Raw genomic sequence first — 14,771 nt, 5'->3', positions numbered from 1 at the left:
TAGCCTTTTTAATGACAGTATATGTCTAGAGACATCTAGACAAACATACAGACATTTCAAAGTCTATACATAAAAATCTATATTAAAGTCTATATTAAAGAATTTTACACACAGAATTTTAATACTGGTGTAAGAATGTCTCCTCAATATCCTATAGTTCTAATATTTGCCTCATTTACTAAAAACTGTATTAATGGCATAAATATTACATAGAATAATTTCCAGTATTTTGTATTTTATACATTTTTATACCTTCTTTTCCATTCCATCAACTAAAGATCCATAGTTTAACACAACTAAAATAGTTTATATATAGTTTAACATAACTAAAATCATTGCAGTGACAACAGTATTTAAACAATGGTTGGGACATCTGGCTGGTTCAATTGGTAGGGCAACTCTTGATCTTGGGGTCATGAGTTCAAGCCCCACATTGGGTGCAGAGATTACTAAAAAAAAACTTAAAAAAATAATTGTCAATTTTTTCTGTAACTTTATGCATGTATCTATGGAAACCACTGATATTCTATGCTCTTGAATATATTCTACTAATGATAGCTGAATATTTATTTTTATTTTAGAGCTTAGGGGGTGAATGATTTACAAATAGACTTGTCCCTTCATGTGTTGCTAATGTTATCTCTCTTGTCCTGCCCAGTGCATTCTAGAATGGGAGTTCTGGCATATACCCAGGGCCAGAGCAAGCAAATTTTGCTTTCGAAGTTCAACAAGCACTAAGACAAATGGGAATCAGAGTTTAGAAAATACAGTTTCTTTCTCTTTCCTTCCTTTCTTTCTTCTTTTCTTTTTCTTTCTTTCTTAGAGAGTGATTGAGTGTGTGAGTAGGGGAGGGGCAGAGAGGGAACTCCAAGCAGGCTCCAGCACAGAGCCTGACGTGGGGCTCAATCCCAGAATCATAAGATTGTAACCTGAGCTGAGATCAAGAGTCAGATGCTTAACTGACTAAGCCACCCAGGTGCCCCAGAAATATAGTTTCTTAAGAAAAGGTGCCCAATTGGTATGCTTGGGTGGCTCAGTTGGTTAAGTGTCTGACTTTAGCTCAGGTCATGATCTTGTGGTTCGTGGGTTTGAGCCCTGTGTTGGGTTCTGTGCTGACAGCACAGAGCCTGGAGCCTGCTTGAGATTCTGTGTCTCTCTCTCTCTGCCCCTCTCCTGCTCATACTCTGTCTCTCTCTCTAAAATAAATAAATATTAAAAAAAAAAAAACTATTAAAAAGAATAGGTACACAATCAAGTGAAATTCAATAAACGTTCTGTAATTATGCACTGTTACTAATAAACTTATTTTTTCATGTGTGATTACTATTTGTATCTTATGTATTTGCTGCATTAGTATTGTTTGTTATGTTTGAAATTTAAGTGCCTAAATATATGCTATTACAGTAAACCGATACATTTAATTATGTATAAAATAGTTATACAAATAACAGCTATAAGTATCTTAATTATTTTTTATTTTAGTCCTTGTGCTAGCCTTTTCACATAAAGCTGTATACAAGGAATCTTACAGAATAGAAATCTAATAAATGGGATCTAATGTAACCTACCTTCTTCCCCTCTACCCTTCTTTTGTGATAAAAACACCTTCTAATCTTTTTTGTCCTATCTGGATTGATATGCAGAGTTAGTGACTAAAGAAAGACATATTTATGTGGTTTATTTGTTTATTTATTTGAGAGAGAGAGAGAAAGAGGGGGAGAGGGGCAAAGGGAGGGAGGGAGGGAGGGGGAGAGGGAGAGAGAGGGGGAGAGGGAGAGAGAGAGAGGGAGAGAGAGAGAGGGAGAGAGAGAGAGAGAGAGAGAGAGAGAGAGAATATGAATCCCAAGCGGGCTCCACCCTCAGCGTGGAGCCCAACGTTGGGCTCCATCTCACGACCCTCAGATCATGACCTGAGCTGATATCAAGAGTCAGACATTCAAGCAACTGAGCAACCCACATGCCCCTATATTTTTATGTTTTAAACAAGATAAAAGAAATGGGAAAACCAAAAATATTCCGATATTTAATTAAACTTGTATAGAGACACAACTATGTGTCTATACACAACTATGTATATTTATATATACCCATATAACTATTTACAAATATGTAAACATATATACAAAGACTAGAAAGGAAAATACAGAAACATATGTTAGGGTATTGGGGAGATTTAAAAAAAATTAATTTGTAATATACACCACAAAACATTACACTGAGATAGGACTATTTTAATGTCACAGAATCTTATACAAATGAATTTGTTCAAGAGCTTCTCTGTCAATATGCTTTTCTGGGTATACATCGTAGTTCAATGGTACCTCTTCAACCCAGGGAGATAACTGTATATTAATCTGGAAGAGAAAGATTATAAAAACACATGTAAACTGCAGAATGATCCTGTTCTCTGGAACTCAAGAAATCATGATGAACTAAGTAACTGAATACAAGAGATTTTTTTACAATGAGCAGGACTAAGTTTACATAGTGTTATATGAACAATATTTTTAAAGTTTATTTATTTATTTTGAGAGAGACACAGACAGCGCAAGTGGGGGAGGGGCACAGAGGGAGAGAGAGAGAATCCCAAGCAGGCTCTGTGCTGCCAGCGCAGAGACTGACGCAGGGCTCGAACTCATGAAACCATGAGATCATGACCTGATCCAAAACCAAGAGTCAGACACTCAACTGACTGAGCCACCCAGGTGCCCCTCATATGAACAATTCTTTGCTGTTCTACATGGCAGGTCTGCGGATTCAGGATTTAATTTACTATGATTTTGGAACTTGAAAGAAAAAAGAAAATGCAGAATAGAGTAATTCTTTTAATGTAACTAGTTTAATAATTATTATTAGGTTTAAACAATAAAAGACTAGAACAATGAGAATACACAGAGAACAGAAAAAACTATTCATACATACACAGTGATGGTGCTAAGGGACTACATGAGAGGGGCTAATCTACTCCCCCCCCATAACTTTTATCTGCTCCCCCCACCTTCCTCTGCATTGTAAACTTGAGTCTCCATGGCACAGAAATTCTAGAGCCACCAATGAATATATCTGGTTAAAGAAGATTCATTAAACAAGAAAGCAATAAAGTTATTAAAAAATTTATGTATAAATTTATGTATAAATACTCATGTATTCTTAAGTAATAATTTCCAGTGGTTATCTAGACAGATTTACATATTTAGCGTGAAAATTACTATTTTGTTAAGTGAAAATTCACCAAGTTACTTCAAACCTATATAGAAATAATAAATTGGAGACCATATGTTTAAAAGACACATTTTTATAAGTATGGAAAAGTATGGTAGGATTATACCACTCATGAGATGGGTCTCTCCAGAAAAGAATTAAATGGAGGGAATGGGGAGATTAACATCTTTTTTAAATATATCTCAGGATTATTTCCCTTTTTATGGCAAACATGAATTACTTTTGTAATTTAGATGATTAACAAAAAGTTCTTACAGTATTATTGATGATTGTTTAGTCTTTTTTTAAGGAAGAAATAGATACTTAAATTTGGCAGTGCTTATAGGTAAGGAAAGCGCTACTAAAACAAACTATAGCACTCCATTATTGAGAAATACAACAGTATCTTTCATCTGGGGGTCTCTAAGAACTTTATAAATACTAATGAATCTTTATATAAAGGTCAATTTATTGGGTTGAAACTTAGTAAGTATGGGCCTTATTTACTTTATTTTTTAAAATCTGTCCTTTTCAAAAAAATGTTTATTTTTGAGAAAGAGAGAGAAAGCCTGTTGGAGAGGGGCAGAGAGAGAGGTAGACAGAGAATCCAGAGCAGCCTCCACCCTGTCAACACAAAGCCAGACATGGGACTCAAATCCATGATGAGATCACGACTTTAGCCAAAGTCGTATGTTCAACCTACTGAGCCACTCAGGTGCTCTGGGCTTATTTTATATGGAGAATCTGAGGAACAAAGAAGTGGACTGCATAAGATTCCAAACTACAGAGTACATGGACCTCCAATCTACATATCTTATTCTAGAAGCCTTGAACAACTCTGTTCCTTTTGTTCTAAGGGAAATGTTATGATGTGGGTGTTCTAAGCGTCTTACAAACATTTAAGAGCATTTGTTAACCTAAAACTGTAACCCCCCAGTTGGAAAAACCAGGTGGAGAAGCAAAGGAATCAATACCAAGATAAGAATTATAATTTCTGAGCTCTTGAGGTCAATGAAAAAACTACAAACCAGTTCTTAAGCCATAGGCTTTTGCATTCTTTCAATCATATGTCACTATATCCAGAAAAAGCATTTCCAGAATATTGTAATAGCTACCAGAAAAAAGTAGAAGAGGGGCACCTGGGTGGCTCAGTCGGTTAAGCGGACAACTTCAGCTCAGGTCACGATTTCATGGTTCATGGGTCTGAGCCCTGAGTTAGGCTCTGTGCTGACAGCTCAGAGCCTGGAGCCTGCTTCGGATTCTGTGTCTCCCTCTCTCTTTGCCCCTCCCCTGCTCATGCTCTGTCTCTCTAAAATAAATAAAAATGTTTAAAAAAAAAAAAAAAAAGAAAAAAGTAGAAGAAAAGTTTTGACAATAAAAATGCTGGGAAAGAGGCTTACATACCTGAAGACTTGAGAGAGAATCTTCAAGGCTTGGTACTGTTACTAATAAGGATCCTTGTTTCCTTACATTATGGCTGATATATTCCCAGGCTCTGCAACATATTAAAAACTTGTATTTTAGGTTTTACCAGATACTGAACACATAAAAAAAAAAAAGAAAATGACAAGAGAAAATGCAGCATAAGCAATACCTAGAAATCCAGGTGGGCAAAAGTGTTTGCCTGCAGGAAACAGGATTATAGCAGCAAATTAGAAATTGGGAAATTTTTCAGTTCAGTATTGAAGAGATTTAGCAAGATGGGGATTTGTGTTACTACCAGGTACTGTAAGGCAAAAACTCAGTTCTCAGGACCAATACACAAGGTAAAGGTGGATCAGCAGTTAACGCCCCTTAAACTCTTGATGAAGTGTCAAAACTGGATCTGCGGATGGAAAAGGGCTGGGGAGAGGCAGAGAGGGGAAAGGGACGTGGAGAAAGGCCACAGAAGCCAGAAACCAAGAAAAAGCTAACAATAAAGCAGAATATGTAGATTACATTTTTAAAAATAACATCAAGAGTGAAATCATACTTTATTTGGTTGTCAAAAATATTTAATGGAAAGACTTCTGGACAATATGGTTTAGTGGGGCCAGCCTGGTTGAAAGCACGACGAAATACCATGTACATATGTATGTGCCAGAGGGCAACACCTGAGCAGTTCTGACTCACTTTAATGCAGACATGAACTGGATTCTCATGTACACGAGTCTCGACAGTGCACCCCGCTACTGGGGAGCGATGGTCAGCAAAGCAGGGATGGGCATCCCTTGCAACAGGCACGTGGGCAGCAGTGTCATTTGTATTTATTTTAGTTACAACAATTTATTAGGTTTAGTATTCTGGAGTTTATTAGGCAAAATGATACAAATGTTCTTTTTTCTTAGGCTAGATCTAAAATCATGTAGCAGTGCTTGATAACAGTCCCTGTGCTTGGGTTAGAGCTATTGTTTTGATGTGGTGCCTTAAAAATGATGTATTTTACAAGTTTATTTAATAAGAATGAAGAAGCTGAGTAAATTGGCACGGTTGGTCATGGCTCTCAAAATACTGGTAAGCTGTCACTGTAGGAGTTGTATCTGTTTTACCTAATAAAAAAATGCATTGAGGCACCTTTGAAACTAACAATTACTCTACAAATCTGGGGTGTTACCCTGCAATGAGATCTAACTTATTCTGAAGCCTCAGACTTTCCTGAGTACACATTTTCTATTATTATGATATATTTCTGTTTTCTCTTATATACTAACTCCTATAGCAATATCATCCCACTTGTCCCAGATTCTAATTAAGACTACAAGTCTTTGGAGGCTATATGTAATGCCATCTGTTCCTTTTCACTTAGTACAATACAGAATTAATACAGCTAAATGATCAGTTTCTTCAGAATGATTCCAATGTCAGAATACTTTACTATGTGTTCTAAACATTCTCTTATATACTGTCATTCATGACTATAACCTGCATATATTTAGACTTCATTGCACTAGACTAATTTAGGAGAAATGACCGAACCAACATATGTGGCCAAAACCTATTCACTGAACAATGAGAGTTTGTGACTGAATGTACCAAGAAAGCTTTTAAAACAGCCCAAACATTCAGCAGTATTTCCAATATCAAGTTCACCAGTAGCTTTCACCAGTCTTCAGTAGTCTAAATCTTTCTACAATGAATCTCCAAAGATTTTAAGGTGTTTTTCTCTTTTAACTTCTTGTACAACATAAACCTGGTTAATATTTCATTCTCCAACAATCATGTAATGTTTTGGCTACTGGTCATTAACTTAAAAAGGTAAAGAGCTAATCATACTTTGTCCACTGGAAATTAAGTTTAAAGAAAGCACCATTATTAAAACAACTTTGCTCATGTTGTGTTTCTGGCCTGTGACCAAAAATTGTCACCAAAGTGGCTGAGCTTTGACTATATGATTAGCTTTCTGTTGAACTAGTTTCTTTCTTTCTTTTTTTAATGTTTACTTATTTATTTTGAAAGAGGAGAATGTGAGCAGGGGAGGGGCAGATAGAGAAGGAGAGAGAGAATCCCAAGCAGGCTCCACAACTGGCACGGAGCCTGACGATCCCACGAACCATGAGATCATAACCTGAGCTGAAATCAAGAGTAGGATGCTTAATCATTGAGCCACCCAGGCGCCCCTGAACTAGTTTCTTTTTAAAATATTTAAATTGTTAATTTCATAGTGACCTTAACCTACTAGTAATGGGTATGGATATATGTATATATTTTTTAATATGAAATTTATTGTCAAATTGGTTTCTATACAACACCCAGTGCTCCCAGTGCTCATCCCAACAGGTGCCCTCCTCAATGCCTGTCACCCATTTTCCCCTCCCTCCCACACCCCATCAACCCTCTGGATATATGTATTTGTGTGTGTGTGTGTGTGTGTGTGTGTGAGAGAGAGAGAGAGAGAGAGAGAGAGAGAGAGAGGGAGGGAGGGAGAAAGTTGGGGGCAGGGTGAAGGTAAAAGGTAAAAGGGTGGCAGGATGAAGAGGTTTAGCCATTTGAGAGTCCACTTAGTAATAACTATTTATGGTCTGTAACTATATGCCTTTTTATTTCTCTGCAGTAGAAACCTTATTGGTACACTAATCCAAACATTTGTATAATTCCCTTTCATACATATAGAAAGGAGCTTTCCTGCATCTAGAGTACACATATGCCATTATGATAAATAAAAAGCCAGCAATCCTAACTAGCCAGAAAAATCAGTGTCTCAGACTATGGACCATAGGAATTTTCCAATTAGAGGAACCTACTGGTCCTGATGGATCAAAAAAACATCAAACTGTGGCAGAGAAGTCAAAAAAGTGGTAACAGATTTGCTGATTTTTCCATTACCTGAAGAGTGGAATAACTCTAGGAACCAACTATTACCACCTTAAAAATATTTTTAGTTTGATAATTAAGCACTATTTTGGTGAATATTCTTATATCTTGCTTTATACTCACAAAAATTAATTCCCATCATTTTGTGATAGAATAGCACATGAGATGTTTTTTCAAAGAAAATAAAACAGAAAAGAGTAAGTATAAACGCCCACTGGGAATAGATATTTTATTACATCTGTGATTGCTAAGCAGGTGCTTGAGTCATGATATAATTTTATATATACCCTCCCCCCTGCAAATTAGATGTGATATTCTACAAAGTTAGACAATCAAAGTTTATTTTTATTTTATACATAATGCATTTCCTTGTTAATATAATCTTGTTGAGGTTGTTTTAAAAAATAGTTTAATATGAAAGTATTTCTACTTTATCAATCCTTTATTTTTTTAAAAAAATATGCATTTATTTAAGTAATCTCTACACCCAATGTAGGGCTTGAACTCATAACCCCAACATTAAGAGTTGCCTGATTGACTGAGCCAGCCAAGCGCCCCACTAACCCCTTTTCATACTTTGCTGAATATAGTTTAACAGATTCTTGCTTGAATAAATAACATACCTGGCCTGTTCTGCCTCATCAAGAAAATATTCGAAGACGTTATTCATTATAATAACATCAGCATTTTGCAGAAGTGAACCTTGGGTACAGATGTCTGCATGAAGCACCTAAAGAAGAATGAGTTCATTTAAGAAAACAAAGATACCGTATCATATAACCAAAGAAGAAATATTTATTGGTTCAATGATGTTGTTGAGGCAATATGAGAAGTTAACCGACTTAAAATGGGAGAAAGAACAGTATATTTAATAGTAATGTCTAGGGGAGATACTTGATATCTAATGAAAACCATAAACTTGTGAAAATTTGTTTTAGATGGATTTATTTATACATATATACATATATAAAATTTATTCATATAATTATAGTCTTTTAATCTCCAGTTCAGAGCTTTTTCTCACTATGATTATATCATTAACTGTTAAGAGTCAAAGGCCCTAGGGTCAAATTCTGGCTCCATCATCAGTGGAGTTTGTATACTTAGGCAGTCAGTATCCTCATAAATAAATTGGAATATATCTATTACGATTCACAGAATCAAATGGGATCATATAAAAACAATAAAAGTAATTGATACATTGTAAAATGTTAATATGCTTATTGGCTTTGTCTAACTTTTCATCTAAAATTTACTTGATATATTATTTATCTAAAAAAGCTAACAAGATAATTTATTTAAAAACTATATGCCTAGGGGCACCTGGGTGGCTCAGTCAGTTGGGTGTCCGACTTCGGCTCAGGTTCTGTGCTGACAGCTCAGAGCCTGAAGTCTGCTTCAGATTCTGTGTCTCCCCCTTCTCTGCTCCTCCCCTGCTTGCACTCTGTTTCTCTCTCACAAAAATAAATCAACACTAAAAAAAAATTAAAAAAATTTTTTTAACTATATGCCTCATACCCCAAACAATAGAATACCTAGGAATAAATTTATTCAAGGAGGTTAAAGACCTGTACTTTGAAAACAAACACTGATGAAAGAAATTCAAGATGACACAAAGAAATGGAAAGACATTTCATGTTCATGGGCTGGAAGAACAAATATTGTTAAAATATCTATACTACTCAAAGCAAGACTTAATGGAATCCCTATCAAAACACCAACAGCAATTTTCACAGAACTAGAACAAACAATCCTAAATTTTGTATCGAATCACAAAGGATCCTAAATGGCCAAAGCAAACTTGAAAAAGAAAAACAAAACGGGAGATAACACAATTCTAGACTTCAAGTTGTATTACAAAGTTGGAGTGATCAAAACAGTATGGTTCTGGCACAAATATAGACACCTAAATCAATGAACAGAACAGAAAACCCAGAAATAAATCCACAACTATGTGGTCAATTAATCTTTGACAAAAGAGGCAAGAATATGCAACAAGAAAAAGACAGTGTCTTTAACAAATGGTGTTGGGAAACTGTACAGCTACATGCAAAAGTATGAAACTGGGGGCGCCTGGGTGGCGCAGTCGGTTAAGCGTCCGACTTCAGCCAGGTCACGATCTCGCGGTCCGGGAGTTTGAGCCCCGCGTCAGGCTCTGGGCCGATGGCTCGGAGCCTGGAGCCTGTTTCCGATTCTGTGTCTCCCTCTCTCTCTGCCCCTCCCCCGTTCGTGCTCTGTCTCTCTCTGTCCCAAAAATAAATAAAAAACGTTGAAAAAAAATTAAAAAAAAAAAAAAAAAAGTATGAAACTGAACCCCTTTCTTACACCATATGCAGAAATAAACTCAAAATGGAGTAAAGACCTAAAGGTGAGACCCGAAACCATAAAAATCCTAGAAGAGAGTACAGGTAATAATTTCTCTGACACTGGCTATAGCAACATCTTTCTAGATAGATCTCCCAAGGCAAGGGAAACAAAAGCAAAAATAAACTATTGGGACTATATCAAAATGAAAAGCTTCTGTATAGCAAAGGAAACAATCAACAAAACTAAATGACAAACTCCTGAATGGGAAACGATATTTGCAAATGACATATCTGATAAAGGGTTAGCATCCAAAATCTATGAAGAACATATAAGACTGAACACCAAAAAACCAAATAATCCAATTAAATGGGCAGAAGACATGAAGAGACATTTCTCCAAAGAAGACGTATAGATGGCCAACAGACACATGAAAAGATGCTCAACATTACTCATCATCAGGGAAATGTAAATCAGAACTACAATGAGATATCACTTCACATCTGTCAGAATGACTAAAATAAAAAACACAAGAAACAACAAATGTTGACAAAGATGTAGAGAAAAAGAAACCTTCATGCACTACTGGTGGGAGTGCAAACTGAGGCAGCCACTGTGGAAGACAGTATGGAGGTTCCTCAAAAAGGTAAAAATAGGACTACTGTATGACCCATTACTCGCAGTACTGGGTAGTTACTGAAAACATATAAAAGCACTAATTCAAAGGGATACATGCACCCCTATGTTTACTGCAACATTCTTTACAATACCCAAATTATGGCAGCAGTCCCAGTGTCCACCAACAGATGAATGGATAAAGAAGGGGTGGTATATGTATGTGTGTGTACATATATATACATATATATGTACACACACATACACACGTGCACACACACACACACACACACAATGGAATATTAGTCAGTCATAAAAAAGAATGAAATTTGCCATTTGCAATAAGATGGACGGAGCTAGAGAGTATAATGCTAAGTGAAATAAGTCAGAGAAGGACAAATACCATATGATTTCACTCAAGTGTGGAATTTATGAAAACAAATAAAGGGAAAAAAGAGAGAGACAAAGTAAAAAATGGAATCTTAACCTTAGAGAACTGATGGTCAGCAGAGGGGAGGTGGGTGGGAGGATGGGTGAAATAGGTGATGGGGATTAAAGAGTACACTTATCATGATGAGCGCAGAGTAATGTATAGAATTGTTGAATTATTATATTGTACACTTGAAACTAATATAACACTGTATGTTAACTATACTGGAATTAGAACAAAAAACTTAATAATAAAAAATAAAAACTATATACCTCAAAAAATTAAACTAGACCAGAATCAACAAATCTTACAGAGCACAGGAAAGATAACAAGAGAAAACATCTATTTTCTGAAGAGCAAAACAAACCTCTTTTCTTTAAAAAAAAATTTTTTTTTTAATGTTTATTTATTTTGGAGAGAGAGAGAGACAGAGTGTGATCAGTGAAGGGGCAGATAGAGAGGGAGACACAGAACTGGAAGTGGGCTCCAGGCTCCAGGCTGTCAGCACAGAGCCCGTCTCAGGGCTTGAACTCACGAACTGTGAGATCATGACCCGAGTTGAAGTCAGAGGCTTAACCAACTGAGCCACCCAGATGCCCCAGAACAAACCTCTTTTCATTTTAAAAAGAAGAGAAAAAGTTAAACTATTTTGTATCATATGAGTTCTTTGGTCTTACAAATAAATAGTGTTCAGAATGTTGTAGAGTCTGATTCTTAACATATTAAAAAAATTTTATTTTTAAGTTTTATTTATTTATTTATTTATTTGTTTGTTTGTTTATTTATTTATTTAGAGCGAGCATGAGCAGGGGAGGGGCAGAGAGAGGGAGAGAGAATCCCAAGCAGGCTCCGTGTTGTTAGTACAGAGCCTGACACAAGGCTCAAACCCATTAACCGAGAGATCATGACCTGAGCCGAAGTCAGATACCCAGCTGAACTGTGAAATCCCGACCTGAGCCAAAATCAATTCAGATGCTTAATCATCTGAGTCACCCAGGCACCCCTGATTCTTAACATATTTTATTCTTTAAGTAGTAAAAATACTAAAATAATTTAAATTAAGTGGGTCTATAGTCTCTGAACCACACCTTTGACATGTTGTTCCTGAACACACTTAGAAAACACTCACTTTAAAATTTCTTAAAAAAAAATTTTTTTTGAACGTTTATTTCTGAGAGTCAGAACATGAGTGGGGGAAGGGCAAGAGAGAGGGAGGTACAGAATTTGAAACAGGCTCTAGGCTCTGAGCTGTCAGCACAGAGCCCGATGTGGGGCTCGAACCCATGAACTGTGAGATCATGACCAGAGCCAAAGTCTGACACCCAACTGACCGAGCCACCCAAGCTCCCCTCACTTTAAACTTTCTTTTTTTTTTTTTTTAATTTTTTTTTTTTAACGTTTATTTATTTTTGAGACAGAGAGAGACAGAGCATGAACGGGGGAGGGGCAGAGAGAGAGGGAGACACAGAATCGGAAGCAGGCTCCAGGCTCTGAGCCATCAGCCCAGAGCCTGACGCGGGGCTCAAACTCCCGGACCGCGAGATCGTGACCTGAGCCGAAGTCGGACGCTTAACCGACTGAGCCACCCAGGCGCCCCTCACTTTAAACTTTCTAAACATGTTGCTGAGATGTGAAATAGGTATGCAAATTAACCTATGGATATAGTATAGCTCTCATATAGTTTCCTCTTTTTCTTTCCTATCTCTGTTCACTCTCTCACACCTCATCCCACAGATAGGGTAAAAAAATATGGTGGATCAATTAATTATGGCAACCAATAGAGGTCCCAGGGCAACCCCTCAAAATGGCTCTGGACAAACTGGAATGCTAACAAGGCAAAGGCCACAAGGCAACCAAAATCAATTTAACCAATTTTTAATGGACACCTCCTATATATGAGATACTATGCAAGGAGATATAACATGATGAATGAGATACAATATCTATACTCAAATACTTTATAATCTAGTAATGGGATGAAACAGCTATGCTGGTAACTCTAAATCCTATCAAAGGAATAAGCAAGATATGAATAAAGGAAAATTCACCTTTAGCCTAAAAGAAAGGGAAGAATTTAAATCAATGGGTCTTTTCATAAAGTGCGTAAGACACATGGCATGTACTCTAGTACTTTCCTGAAACCCCATTATAATAAAAATATAGGGTTTTTAGAAAAGAAGATGTATACCTACAAGGATGAAGAGAATAGGAAAGCAAACAACAGACATAAAATTTACAAGTTAAGGAGGTGCTTTGGCCGGCTCAGTTGGTAGAGCATGAGACTCTTGATCTCAGGGTTGTAAGTTCGAGCCCCATGTTGGGTGTAGAGATTACTTAAAATAAAATCTAAAAAAAATTAGTATGTTAGGAAAAAAAGAGGAACTAATAAGGAATTTAGGACCAGAAAAATCTGATTTCTAAGTAGATTATGTATCTATAATTCTAAATATTCTATATATATCTATAATTCTACATATTTAGTTATATATATAATTCTATACATATATCTATAATTTTATATAGAATAAAAATATGTATCTATATATAAACACATATATATCTATAATATACATATATTCTATATATTTCTAGACATATAGAAAGCAAAGATCCAGCCTTGATTTATACTACAGAATCTTAAAAAGGCTTATATTTGGTGGTACTGGGCATTTCTGGGTGAAGGAGTACAGACAAATGCTAAAAATAAGGTAATTTGGTTGAAAGTCAGTTTTAGAAGCACCCAGACCCCTATACAGCTCTGCCCTGCCCCAGCAACAGAGGTTTATTCTCTGCAAAGGATAAAATGCAAAGGTGTCTGGGTCAGGGGATATCAGGACTAGCTGAAAAAAAAGGCTAATGTACTGAAAACAAGGGAAGTAAGGAAATAACGCAGACAGGATGCTGTGAATCCCTCACGTCTCAATTCTTTTCCTCTATCCCTCAGTCCCCAGGATGTTGTTTGCCATTTAGTAAGGAGACTGGAAAGGTTTTCTCCGGGCAATCAGACCAGCCCAAGAGGAAAGATCTTAAGCTACTTTATCAGATATTCCCCAACTAATTAACTACCCAAACAAGATCACTCAACAGTGAAGCCCACAGTGCTCAGAATCCCCACCTAAGTGCTGAGAAATTCAACCAGCCTTTTTGTTTCTCACTTTCAAGTATGAACAGACAACCAAGGATTCTTAGACTTCTGAGGAAAGTCCTGTCAAAAAAGACCAAACACAAACTACAACAAAACAAAACACAGAGACTGAGCCTTAAAGGGTGGATGGATTTCAACAGATACTATAAAAAATAGTCCTACAATTCCTTTCTGTTGATCTTAGGGCCTCTCAAACACAACAATTATCTTTAGCATCAAGGAAGGAAACTGTGAAGGTTGCCAATAAAACGGTATAAAAACAGCTTTCTGCCATTGGGTTACTAATAGCCACCGAAGCCATAAGCTGGGAAAGTATGTGGGATGGGCATGCATCCACATATACTCCTTTGAAAAGTAAGGGGTAAAAATCTTTTAAAATGTAAATAAATGCTTTTTTTTTTTTTTAAGTTCATTTATTTAGAGAGAGGGAGAGCATGCACATGGGCAGGGGAGGGGCAGAGAGAGACAGGGAGAGAGAGAATCCCAAGCAGGCTCTGTGAGGTCAGCACAGCACCCCATTTGGGCCTCAACCTCACAAAATGAAATCATGACCTGAGCTGAAATCAAGTCAGATACTTAACCAACTGAGCCACTTGGGCACCCCGTAAATGTTTTATATAACTTTATCATCTTCTTTAAAAAAATAATAATAAAGTACTTGGTTGTCCATTTATAAACTATGATTCTCAGAGGTCCTGATTTTTATTTCTTATTAAAAAAATTTTTTTTAATGTTTATTTTTGACAGAGAATGAGCACGTGAATGGGGGAGGGGCAGAGAGAAAAG

The 14,771-nt window shown here is 36.5% G+C and overlaps 1 protein-coding gene across 1 annotated transcript in view; it reads right to left on the bottom strand.

The window, feature by feature from the left end:
• Positions 1–789: 789 nt before the first annotated feature.
• Positions 790–14,771, bottom strand: part of LOC125909575 (uncharacterized) — a 43,437-nt gene continuing 29,455 nt past the window's right edge. Inside the window, exons 6-8 of the mRNA XM_049612903.1 lie at positions 8,115–8,221; positions 4,606–4,696; positions 790–2,354 (exon numbers count right to left, since the gene is read on the bottom strand). Coding sequence (XP_049468860.1) covers positions 2,238–2,354; positions 4,606–4,696; positions 8,115–8,221 — 315 coding nt within the window. The 3' untranslated portion in view covers positions 790–2,237. The remainder of the gene's footprint in view (positions 2,355–4,605; positions 4,697–8,114; positions 8,222–14,771) is intronic.

The sequence above is a fragment of the Panthera uncia genome (genome assembly GCF_023721935.1).
Source record: "Panthera uncia isolate 11264 chromosome B3 unlocalized genomic scaffold, Puncia_PCG_1.0 HiC_scaffold_1, whole genome shotgun sequence".
NCBI lineage: Eukaryota > Metazoa > Chordata > Mammalia > Carnivora > Felidae > Panthera > Panthera uncia.
Note: the sequence above shows the minus strand (reverse complement) of the source record. Positions and strands in the feature narration are given on the sequence as shown.